Here is a 13098-nt window from a genome sequence, read left to right on the forward strand (position 1 = left end):
GTATGACTTTATTGTGTGATAGTATGTCTTTATTGTGTGATAGTATGTCTTTATTGTGTGATAAAGATTTTGTGACATTTACCATCGAGTGCTATCACTGTGAGGTCAGCAGTGGCAAAACGATTCATCTTCTTCTGTGAGCCGATTCCCCCACCCAGCTCCTGGTACCCCCCACCTTTCTTCTTCTTCTTAACAGGTGGGCCATCATTAACATCTCTCTTCTTTACATCCAGCTGAAAAATAGTCAAAAACAACAATAAACTTAAACATTGTAAATAAAAAATGATTTTAACCACATTACAATTTATAATTTTTTCATCTATAAAGGGAATACATGTGAGTAAAAATTATAAACTTGTACCCACTCAAGATGGATTTTGTCCAAAATTAATCCAATAGGCTAAAGGTTAAGATAATTTCAGTTTTAATTTTTAAATGGGTATCACATCCCTGAAGAACGGATGTAACAGTTAAAAAAGTCCTTACTCTCACTGTGTCTGTAACAGGAACAATATCATGAAGAAGTTCTTTGGCCAAATCGTTTCCCTCCAGTATCAAATTGGTCCCATAACCTGCCACCTGTAGCCATAGCAACAGACCAGAATATGCAGACTGTCGCACAAATCTGAAAAATTTGAATGAATGAATGAATGAATGTTTAACGACACCCCAGCACGAAAAATACATCGGCTATGGGTGTCAAACTATGGTAAAGGCAAAATTAATGTGATGATCAACATCAGTATAAAAATGCAACAGTTAAATTAAAACATAGTGTAAAGAACTGTGCAAAAATACCTGAAAAATTGATTCTAAAAGTTAGTATGTAAGTACCAAATACATATGACTAAGAAATCTTCAGAATTCTGGTTACTTAACAATGTTAATTAAATCGTAATAATTGATTTTAAAACAGTTGATATTTGTTAAAACAAAATAAATGTTAAATTATAATCTCAACAAAATTAATTACGGGCCAACAGACTTTTTAGTTTTGGCTACTAGGCTCAGACTGTCAAATGTTACGACAAAGTTGCCTACTCGACGGTAGCATTGTAATTTCCCATTTTCCCAACTCCCAACTTACTATGGGTGCACTCAGATTAATAACCAATTGGTTGTAGAAGTTGTATACAATGAAAATCGAGTTGTAAGAGCACTCAGACTGACATCTGGACAGTCGTAGAAGTCAAGAGAGCAGAAAAATGGCCAACTTTGTACTAGCAGTTGGTAGTCTGAACCTATCCATTATATATTAACTTTGTGACTATTGAAGATGAGATATCTCACTCGACGTCATGCCAGTCAACACAATGTACACTGTATACAGTGCATTCCCCAATTCATATTTCCCACTGTTTTAAACACGAAATGGAAGACAACTCATGTTTTTGTTAAGTATTTATGCTTGACAACAATGGCGGCACGTCACGGTCATTATCAAGGATCGATAGCTGATTGTGACAGCTAATTTGATTATAAATTTGATAGTTTTGCCAACAACGAAAATCACCAAATACTGGGATATGAATCGTAGTTACATGTAGTTTAAAAAAAATAATAAAAAAATCTGGTTACAAAACCACTGTTATTGGGAATAATCGACATAAATACTGGACAGCTGGCCACAAATGCCCATAAGAAAACACAACTTTAAAAAAAAAACCCTTAATTTTAATCAACATTAAGTAATCTAAAATATCATAAAACTTAGAAAAACCCATGAAAATAATAATTACCAATTCAAATATGAACTTTATTTTATGTATTTGTAAACAAATTAAGTGAATATATGTGAGTAAAAATTATAAACCTGTACCCACTCAACATGGTTTCTGCCAAAAATTAATCCAGTAGTCTAAAGGTTAAAAGCTACAATATCATGAAAAGGGAGAATATATAGAGATTATTATACGAATTTGTGAGTCGTACTGAGTTTATGAAACAAGTGTCAGAATTATTGTAGTACCCGAGCTCTCGCTCGGGTAATACATGAATCCTGACACTGGTTTCATAAAATCAGTACGATTCACAACACGAGTGTAATAATTTCTTTATTATCCACATTATCCAAAATATTATTTTTGTGAATAACAAGCTAGGACCATTTCAAAATGTTTCAAACGTAACCAAAAAGAGATAAACGTTTACACTGGGGAAGCCGCATTAAGTTATGACCTCGCTTCCAAAAATTACGTCATTTGTTGTGCACATGAAATCATTACGACACACGTGGGTCATACCAGTTATATTTCCCTATATATCTGGTACTATGTGGATAATAAAATCGGAGTAACTCTAGTTTGCACACAACATACCGTAACGGACATTCTTGACCGTAAGTGGCCGAGTCCCAGTGAGTTGAGAACAACGTCTGTAGAAACAGTTTGTTGATGACGTCACTGTGGGGGAGAAGACCATGCCTCACACTGCAAGAAAAACAACAAAAACATCAATATCAAGTTTGAAGTTTCTTTTGTTTTGATTAATTAATCATCGGCTATTGGATTTCAAACATTTGGTAATTTTTACTCGTAGTCATCAGAGGAAACCCACTACATTTTTCTGACGCAGAAAGGGATCTTTTATATGCACCATCCCACAGACAGGACAGCACATACCACAGCCGTTGATATACCAGTCGTGGTGCACTGGCTGGAACGAGAAATAGCCCAATGGGCCTACCATTGGGTATCGGTCCTAGACCAACCGCGCATCAGGCGAACGCTTTACCACTGGGCTACTTTCCACCCCGGAAGGGAACTAATAAGATAGATAAAATGAAAGTAATAAAGTAAGACTGTGTATGTCAATGTAATGCAATGTTTTAATCCTCTTTTCAAGGAAGGTTTCTGTAATCCCCAACTTAATCTATATTAAGTCTATTTTCTTCTAAGTGTTAAACAGAGTACACATTAGGAACAAAGAAAGAAATGTTTTATTTAACGACGCACTCAACACAATTTATCTATGGTTATATGGCGTCAGACATATGGTTAAGGACCACAGATTTTGAGAGGAAACCTGCTGTCGCCACTACATGGGCTACTCTTCCGATTAGCAGCAAGGGATCTTTTATTTCCCACAGGCAGGATTGCACAAACCATGGCCTTTGTTGAACCAGTTATGGATCACTGGTCGGTGCAAGTGGTTTACACCTACCCATTGAGCCTTGCAGAGCACTCACTCAGGGTTTGGAGTCGGTATCTGGATTAAAAATCCCATGCCTCGACTAGGATCCGAACCCAGTACCTACCAGCCTGTAGACCGATGGCCTAACCACGACGCCACTGAGGCCGGTCACATTAGGAACAGTTGTGGCATATCAAGGTTGAATGAGGTCAGGTCAGAGGTTTTAATGAAGAAGAAGGAAATGCTTTATTTAACGACACACTCAACACATTTTATTTACGATTATATGGCATTAAACATATGGTTAAGGACCACACAGATATTGAGAGAAGAAACCCGCTGTTGCCACTTCATGGGCTACTCTTTTTGATTAGCAACAAGGGATCTTTTATATGCACCATCCCACCAACAGGATAGTACATACCACGACATTTTAAAACCAGTTGTGGAGCACTGGCTGGAACAAGAAATAGCCCAATGGGCCCACTGAGGGGAATCGATCCTAGATTGATCACGAATCAGGTGAGTGCTGTATCACTGAGCTAGGTCCTGCCCCTTGAAACTGCATGGTTTCATTGATCACGTTTTGCGCAAATTTAAGATAGTCACAAATTCTTTACAATGTTTGGTATATCCTAGAAAAAGCTGAAGTACTGTTACAGTAGTATATAGAAATGCCAATCCCCCATAAGACAACCTGAAAGTAGTGCTAAAGCAATACATGTCCCCTACCGGGCCCAACAAATGTTCATGTCTCCTGAGGTCAAGGGCCATAACTCTGTGAAACACATAGGTATATTGCCACAAAAGTCAAACTTGGTCTGTAGCAGAACATGATAAAGCTATACACAAAATTTCAAGTCAATATTTTGATTGCCAAAAAAGAAGAAGTCTGGAAAACAATTTTTTATATCTCTTAAGTTCAAGGGCCAAAACTCATCATAAGTAAGACTGTGTGTGTGTGAGCATGATTGCCAAGTGAAAAACAACCATTTCTTTTCTCAAGGCAAATGATTTCATCCTCTTTTCAAAGAGTGTTTCTGTAATGCCCAACTTAATCAATATTACGTATATTTTGTTCTAACTGTTAAACAGTGAACATGTGAGGAAACAGGTGTAGCATATCAAGGTTGAATCAGGTCAGGTCAGGTCATAGGTTTTAACATGCACACTCTGGACAAGCTGTTGTAGCACACATCTGTTATGGTCGCAGTGTCGACTTTCACAGGAAATGGTTTTGGGGTGGGTGGTAGGGATGGGGGCAGTGGGGGGTCACCTGCACTAGCATGTGCTAGGGAGCACAAGCAGCCCGACCTACATTTTAACCAGCCCAGACACTCAAATTACAACTGATTTTTAGTTTCTATATGACCAAAATCATAACCCAAAATGGCAGTAAACATTAATTTAGTAAATCACTCTAGTTTGTAGAATTGCAGGCTTTAAGTGGGACAAATAATATCATTCACAATTTGGCAAACTTGAGCAGCAAATATTTAATATACAATTATATATATATATGTAATGCAAGTTTTGGTTGGACAAAATAAAATAAAAAAAGGAATACAATTACAAATGCTTGAAAAAAAGAAGTAATATGTACATATTGGTCGATTGGCATATTTATATTGGCCATCAACATAAACGGGTAAGATGTCCTGAATAAGTAATATGTACATATTGGTCGATTGGCATATTTATATTGGGGATCAACATAAAAGGGCAAGATGTCCTGAATAACTATAATGATACAGAGTACAAAACTTATCAAAATTATACTGGGTAAAAAACTTTTCAAAATGATCTGAGTGCGACTGCGAATAATTTTTTCATGCTCATATACCACTAGAGTTTCGAGCATGTCCATCCCGGGGCCTGTCTCTGGATAGCCAGGGACTTGCTCTGGGACAAAAAAAAATAATTAAGGGGACAATTTTAAAATTTACATCCAAAAGTGGGCCTTTAAAATTTTGATGCATATCTCTAATTAATAAAGAAAATTCTACTCATTAAATTTTGTCACTAGATTAGATCGGGAGGTCAAAAAGAAAATAGATAGATAGATAACTAGTTTAACGTGTTCGTATACCACCAGGGCCCCAAACACGCCCATCCCGAGTCCGACCTCTGATAAGATCGGTGGCCTAACTTGGGATGGGGGGGGGGTTGAAAATGGACAGAATTTTGAAATTAGCAATTAGTAAAAGAAATTAGTAGGATTAAAAAAAAAAAAAATTTACAAGCCAAAAATAAAATGAATCGACTGCTCGGCCGAATATTTATATAATTTTGTGCATTTTAGAAGGACAGTCCAAAAATAAATAAGAGAAAGAAGAGAGGATTGGACTAGTTAATAATATTATAAAAAAAAGAAGTAATTTCGACATAAAATTTTGAACGGAGGTCTAAAAGTTTAAAGTCCGATCTATATGGTCCGGGCCAGTGGGGAGGGTAATGATGAGTTAATTATGAACAAGCATGGAACATTTTGAAAAGCACGTTTTAGATACAATTTTTTTTCCAAAATATTAAAGGTAGGGTCAACTCAAACAAGAGCCTTATGTGTTGGAAAGATGCATACCTGGACCACCAACACATACTGACACTTTAACAAATGAAAAACGCGTAATTTTAGAGTTAATAAAAAACCCATGATTATTCCTGCTAACTGGGGGCAGCCATTTTGTTTCGTTTTTGTGACGTCCGGTGGGATAGCTTGGGGCGAAGTGACGTCAGCTCCTGACCATCTCCTGTATGTACAGTGTAAACAAAAGCAGTAATTTTCGACAAGGCGCTTCTCTTTGATCAACCTGACTTGTAAAACAGCATAAATGACGTAATAATATAAATAAACTATTTAACTAAATATATTTCAAGTTGCATTAACGGAACAAAATCGGGTTATAGTATTTTTCTCTGTTTAATAACCCAAAGGAAAAATGTACACTATTAGGCCTATTGATATGCTACGTTGGATCAAAAACGACAACCCACGATACCCAAGTGATAATTTTCCTTTCTTTGGGACTACGTAATTGGTCAGTTCTGTGGTTTTAGATGGAAAAGTCTACTTAATGTTTTACAGAACTATTTACTGTAATAAACCATGTCCATTACAATTTTAGGGGCGACAGATAATATTCCACAATACCGGTATGTATTTTTGTGTCTAGACAGTGTCAATTAATTGGCTCGTCTGGTTACCAATCAAATACACACCTGCCAATCAGGAATCACAGGAAGAAGCTACTAACAGCATAGACAATTAACTAAGAAAACACTCCGTGTATCATTTCAGTACGTAGGTTAATGCATGGGCAAAACATTGTTACCCGGTAATTGTTTCGACTTGTTGTGTAGATTTTATTTTGTATTGAAAAATAATATATTATATAGTGCTGGATATACTTATTGCTGGCTTACTGGGATGTGTATTATTACAGAACATTGCAATGTATGACTATTTATCATCCTGCAAAAACCAGGTAGATTGTGTTTCTCTAGTTCTAAGGCTCATTCCTGACGTTACGCGTTAAGTATTACGTAACCACCAGCTCGCCAGAGGGCGTACTCACTGAGATGGTACAAAATGGCTGCGCCCGTTATATATAATAGCCGTCACATTTAACCGTTTTATTAATTAACTATACGATTATACGTGTTGATATTAAGCAATAATGTGCATTAGGCCTATATATCGTTGAATATGCATACCAGGCCAAATGCCTTAATTATCCTCTCCTTCAAAGAGAGGTTACTAAATAATTTTTTAAATCATGAGAAACTTCACTCATAAAGAGCTTTGTTTCTACAAATACAACACAATATTCTAATTAGCTTTTGTGGTGAATTAATAAGATTAAAGGGACATACCCTAGTTTTTAAACACTAAGGCATATTTTTGACAATTGTAGCCGTGTTTGATAACTGAAATCATACTTTACTTAGATTTTATGGTTTATATTATCAATTTCCGTACATTCGAAGTGTTTTTGGTCATCCTGGTGTTTTAATATCACAAAATGCATTTCTCACATTTTTAAAAACGTACGTGCGTCTGAGAAGTAACAGTTATGGAGTCAACACCGTTTTAAAGTCACAAACTCGTGTTTCACTCAATTGTAACTTTATCCAAATGTGCTACAGGTTTGTAGATTAACTAAACTTAGTGTTAATGTTCACGGGTTGAAACTAGGGTCTGTCCCTTTAACTAAACTTAGTGTTAATGTTCACGGGTTGAAACTAGGGTCTGTCCCTTTAACTAAACTTAGTGTTAATTTTCACGGGTTGAAACTAGGGTCTGTCCCTTTAAATGAACTATAGTCACCAAATTTAACCATAAATGACTAAAAATGTTGCTAATCAAACTTTAATATTTATAAATGGCGCACAATAGTGTAATTAATGAAATATATTTGCCAAATTCGACTTTAGTTTGCATTTTGCTTTTGACAGTTTAAATCCTGGAAATGTGTTGTTATAAAACAACAAAATGTTAGTTTGTTTTGCTTAACGACACCACTAGAACACATAGAAGGAAGGAAGGAAATGTTCTATTTAACGATGCACTCAACACATTTTATTTACGGTTATATGGCGTTGGAGATATGGTTAAGGACCACTCAGATATTGAGGGCGAAAACACGCTGTCATGGGCTACTCTTTTCGATTAACAGCAAGGGATCTTTTATATGCACCATCCCATAGACAGGATAGCACATACCACGGCCTTTGATGTACCAGTCGTGATGCATTGGCTGGAGCGAGAAATAGCCCAATGGGCCCACTGACAGGGATTGATCCCAAACCGACCGCGCATCACGCAAGCACTTTAATACTGGGCTACGTCTCGCCCCTTAGAGCACATAGATTTATTAATCATTGGCTATTGGATGTCAAACATTCTGTAATTTTTGACATATAATTTAGAGGAAACCTGCTGCATTTTTCCATTAGTAACGAGGGATCTTTTATATACACCATCCTACACAGGACAGCACATACCCCGGCCTTTGATACACCAATCATAGTGCACTGGCTGGAACGAGAAATAGCCCAATGGGTCTACCGACGGGGATCGATCTCAGACAGACCACACATCAGGCAAACCTTTCACCTTGGGTTACGTCCCACCCCTACATTTGTCAAATTCAACTTTAATTAGCATTTTGTGAATAGCAGCTAAACCCCTGGAACTGTACTGTTATTAAAGGGACAGACCCTAGTTTCAACCTGTGAAAATTAACACTAAGTTTAGTTAAAGGGACAGACCCTAGTTTCAACCTGTGAAAATTAACACTAAGTTTAATTAATCTACAAACCTGTAACACATTTGGATAAAGTTTCAATTGAGTGAAACATTAGTCTGTGACTTTAAAATGGTGAAATACCCTCTCAAAATAGACTAAAACTCGACTCCATAGCTGTCACTTCTCAGACGCACGTGCATTTTAAAAGATATGAGAAATGCATTTTGTAATATTAAAAATACCTGGATGACCAAAAACACTTCGAATGTACAGAAATGGATAATCTAAACAATAAAATTTAAGTAAAGTATGATTTGTGTTATGATAAATGGCTCAAATAGTCAAAAATATGCCTTAGTGTTTAAAAACTAGGGAATGTCCCTTTAACCAACAAACCTGCGGATGAGACTGGCGAGAACAGTCAGAGCCTGGCGCTGCAGGAACGGGAGTCGAGCCAACAACCAGATCCTGGACGTGGACGGCCTTGACAGCTGGAAAGAGAAAAGTCGGTTTTAAAGAGTAAAGTCAGTTTTAAAGAGTAAAGTTGAGAGTAAAGTCGATTTTAAAGAGAAAAGTCGGTTTTAAAGAGTAAAGTCAGTTTTAAAGAGTAAAGTTGGGAGTAAAGAGTAAAGTTGGGAGTAAAGTCAGTTTTAAAGAATAAAGTTGGTTTTAAAGAGTAAAGTCAGTTTTAAAGAGCAAAGTCAGTTTTAAAGGGCAAAGTCGGAGTAAAGTCAGTTTTAAAGAGTAAAGTCAGTTTTAAAGGGCAAAGTCAGAGTAAAGTCAGTTTTAAAGAGTAAAGTCGGAGTTAAGTCAGTTTTAAAGAGTTAAGTCAGTTTTAAAGAGTTAAGTCAGTTGTAAGAAGTGAAGTCAGTTTTACAGAGTAAAGTTGGTTTTATGGAGTAAAGTTAGTTTTCAAGAGTAAAGTAAGTTTTAAAGAGTTAAGTTGTTTTAAGTAGTAAAGCCGGTTTTAAAGTGTTACATTAGTCAGTATTTACAAAATAAAGTTGGTTTTAAAGAGTAAAGTTAGTTTTAAAGAGTAAAGTTGGTTTTAAAGAGTAAAGTTGGTTTTAAAGAGTAAAGTTAGTTTTAAAGAGTTAAGTCGGTTATAAAGAATAAACTTGATTTGAAGTAAAGTAAACTCAGTTTTAAAAGAGTAAAGTTGGGTTTAAAGAGTAAACTTAGTTTTAAAGAGTAAAGTAAACCACTAGAACACATTGATTAATTAATCATCGGCCATTAGATGGTAATTTTAGAGAGGAAACCCACTATATTTGTCCATTAGGAGCAAGGGATCTTTTATATGCACCATACCATAGACATGATAGCACATACCATGACCTTTAATGTACCAGTCGTGGTGCACTGGCTGGAACGAGAAATAACCCAATGGGTCCACGGACAGGGATCAATCCTAAACCGGCCATGCATCAGGTGATAACTTTACCACTAGGTTATGTCCCACCCTCCGTGAACCCTGTACATGGCTCAAAGCTGACAAGAAGAGGCAACTGACACTCAAAATAAAAACATATGTTTGACAATCAATTTCACCTTTATCAAGCAGCTTTTGCTTTCCGCCTTATATCACTATAAAACTATTCAGAAAAACCCCCATTATTCATTCAAATTGACTCTTTGTTTTTCTTTTTTTTAAATATTAGACATATATTAGAGTTTATATGAGTAGAAGTGGTCTAGAATGTTTTAATTAAACACAGTAAAAAAAAAAAAAAACCCCACCAAGAAAATGATTAGTTTATATTTACATAAAATAAGAGTATTAGTCTAGAACGTCTTTTCAATTTCTATCATTTGCTTCAAGCTGAAAATAACAGAAGCAGAGACTGCTTTCTCATTTCACAAAATGAATTTCAAATCTTGCAGCACCTGCCATATTTAATGTTACTGGCTTAAACCATATACACTGCCAGGGCCACTTTTGTTCAGGTTACCAATATATTCATAACACAAACTGTATGGCGCTTGTTGCTATAGTAACAGGCTTCCAATTAACAAGAGGTTTTTCAAATACATGCAGGTGTTCGGATTTCATGGAAACGATAGTTTCTAGTACCATGTCGGTGAAATCATGGATGAGAAAGTTCGTTTTCCATGATTATTATATCGAGTACGACTATTCAGCGTTACCTAAAAACTAGTTTTCCGTGATCACAAAGGCACAGAATGGAAAAAGGGTTTCCCATGAACTTTGAAATCCTATGGCCTGTACATGTACTAACATTACCTATACAAGTTATAGAATAATGTTTGCTGTAGCCCAAACTGAATTTTACCTTTAAGTTTGTACATTTAAAAAATTCAATACCGCACTGTGAAATCACGTTTGTTCATTGCGGTCTAATTTTCATGTAATTTGTGAACTAGTGCAGTGAACAAACTTAAGAACACACAAGAATATAAATACATATAACCAGGGAACACTTTGTTCAGTATCGCGTCACACTTCACTACACAAGTTTCAGAGATAGCTACACAATTTTAAAACATTTAACAATAATTGCTAATCAATTTTCAATTGACGAGAAATATTGCTAATCGTGATTTTGAAAACAAAATATTCCCTGATAATTAATACAAATTTAGGATAGTACCTTTTCAATCCATGAATTCCAAATACCTATGTACTGTTAAAAGTTAAAAGACATGGGGTATTTTTCACTGGCCTTCCAAATACCTACGTACTGTTAAAAGTTAAAAGACCTGGGTGTTTTTCACTGGCCTTCCAAATACCTACGTACTGTTAAAAGTTAAAAGACATGGGGTGTTTTTCACTGGCCTTCCAAATACCTACGTACTGTTAAAAGTTAAAGACCTGGGGTGTTTTTCACTGGCCTTTCAAATACCTACGTACTGTTAAAAGTTAAAGACCTGGGGTGTTTTTCACTGGCCTTCCAAATACCTACGTACTGTTAAAAGTAAAAGACATGGGGTATTTTTCACTGGCCTTCCAAATACCTACGTACTGTTAAAAGTTAAAGACCTGGGGTGTTTTTCACTGGCCTTCCAAATACCTACGTACTGTTAAAAGTTAAAGACCTGGGGTGTTTTTCACTGGCCTTCCAAATACCTACGTACTGTTAAAAGTTAAAAGACCTGGGGTGTTTTTCACTGGCCTTCCAAATACCTACGTACTGTTAAAAGTTAAAGACCTGGGTTTTTTTTCACTGGCCTTCCAAATACCTACGTACTGTTAAAAGTTAAAAGACCTGGGGTGTTTTTCACTGGCCTTCCAAATACCTACGTACTGTTAAAAGTTAAAAGACCTGGGGTGTTTTTCACTGGTCTTCCAAACACCTACGTACTGTTCAAAGACCTGGGAGTTTTCAGTGGTCAGAAACATACAAGGCTATGACACACATTTCCTGGTAAAGTTCAAACAACTGTGTTCACTGTTGGCCTTCACTGAGACCTACCTTTTTCTGTACAACCAAGTCCATGGCATAATGAACTTCTTGGTCAAAAACACAGTGTGAGTTGGACCCGAGGGATGGGGGATGGGGGGAGAGGGGGAATAATTCAAATATATGAACCAAGCAGATTCTTTTGTCAAAATTTTCCATGGAATGAAGGAAATGTTTTATTTAACGACGCATTCAACACATTTTATTTACAGTTATATGGCGTCGAATATATGGTTAAGGACCACACAGATATTGAGAGAGGAAACCTGCTGTCGCCACTTCATGGGCTACTCTTTTCGATTAGCAGCAAGGGATCTTTTATATGCACCATCCCATAGACAGAATATCACATACCACTGCCTTTTATGTACCAGTCGTGGTGCACTGGCTGGAGCAAGAAATAGCGCAATGGGCGGGGGATTGATCCCAAACCGACCGCGCATAAAGCGAAGGCTTTACCACTCGTCTAAAATATGCATAATCAAATAATTTTAAAAGTTGAATTATGTGTATAGTACTTTGTGTTCTGGGTATAGTGTAGCCTAATCACTGTTAACCAACCAAAATGAAGAGAAAATAATGTTGGATGTCTTCCCCACATCCGAAGCGCTGTACCGCTAGGCTACCTCTCGGTCGGTAAACCCATTGGGCTATTTCTAGTTCCAGCCAGTGCACCATGACTGGTATATCAAAGGCTGTGGTATGTACTACCCTGTCTGTGGGATGGTGCATATAAAAGATCCCTTGCTGCTAATCAAAAAGAGTAGCCCATGAAGTGGTGACAGCAGGTTTCCTCTCTTAATATTTGTGTGGTCCTTAACCATATGTCTGACGCCATATAACCATAAAATATAATATGTTGAGTGCGTCGTTAAATAAAACATTTCTTTCTTTCCGTTGCCAATGTCAGGTGGAAGAAGTTTAAACGAATCTGGGAAGTATCCAGCGATGAGATTAGCTGTATCTGAAGTGTCGGCTACTAGTAGCTTGGCAAACTGGGGTCGGTTCTTGTTGACCTGCAGGCTCCACTTCAGACCGGAGTCCTCTGACAACTTTCGTTGCTTATCTGGCTCAGCTCCAAAAACAGCAGGACTGCCCTTACGGGCTTACGGGCTGGGGCCAGTGAGTCCGCCATAGCAGAGTACGGACTGGTAGGACTGTGCACACTGATAACCTGTTCAGTCCGTTCCTTCCTTGATGCTATTGGGGTGGCATAGGTGCTGGATCCTCTGCTGGCAGTGTAACTGTCTGCGCTGGTTCTTTCCTTACAGAACGGATCGCCGGTGGAGGTATAG

The 13098-nt window shown here is 37.1% G+C and overlaps 1 protein-coding gene across 2 annotated transcripts in view; it reads right to left on the reverse strand.

Annotated features, from left to right (window-relative positions):
• LOC121370561 (proline-, glutamic acid- and leucine-rich protein 1-like) overlaps positions 1-13098 on the reverse strand; it is a 56934-nt gene that overhangs the window by 14261 nt on the left and 29575 nt on the right. For both annotated transcript variants that reach the window (XM_041495879.1, XM_041495872.1), the window contains exons 10-13: positions 8778-8872; positions 2319-2429; positions 487-625; positions 83-233 (exon numbers count right to left, since the gene is read on the reverse strand). In XM_041495879.1, coding sequence (XP_041351813.1) covers positions 83-233; positions 487-625; positions 2319-2429; positions 8778-8872 — 496 coding nt within the window. The remainder of the gene's footprint in view (positions 1-82; positions 234-486; positions 626-2318; positions 2430-8777; positions 8873-13098) is intronic.

This window comes from Gigantopelta aegis, chromosome 1 (assembly GCF_016097555.1).
Source record: "Gigantopelta aegis isolate Gae_Host chromosome 1, Gae_host_genome, whole genome shotgun sequence".
Classification (NCBI taxonomy): domain Eukaryota; kingdom Metazoa; phylum Mollusca; class Gastropoda; order Neomphalida; family Peltospiridae; genus Gigantopelta; species Gigantopelta aegis.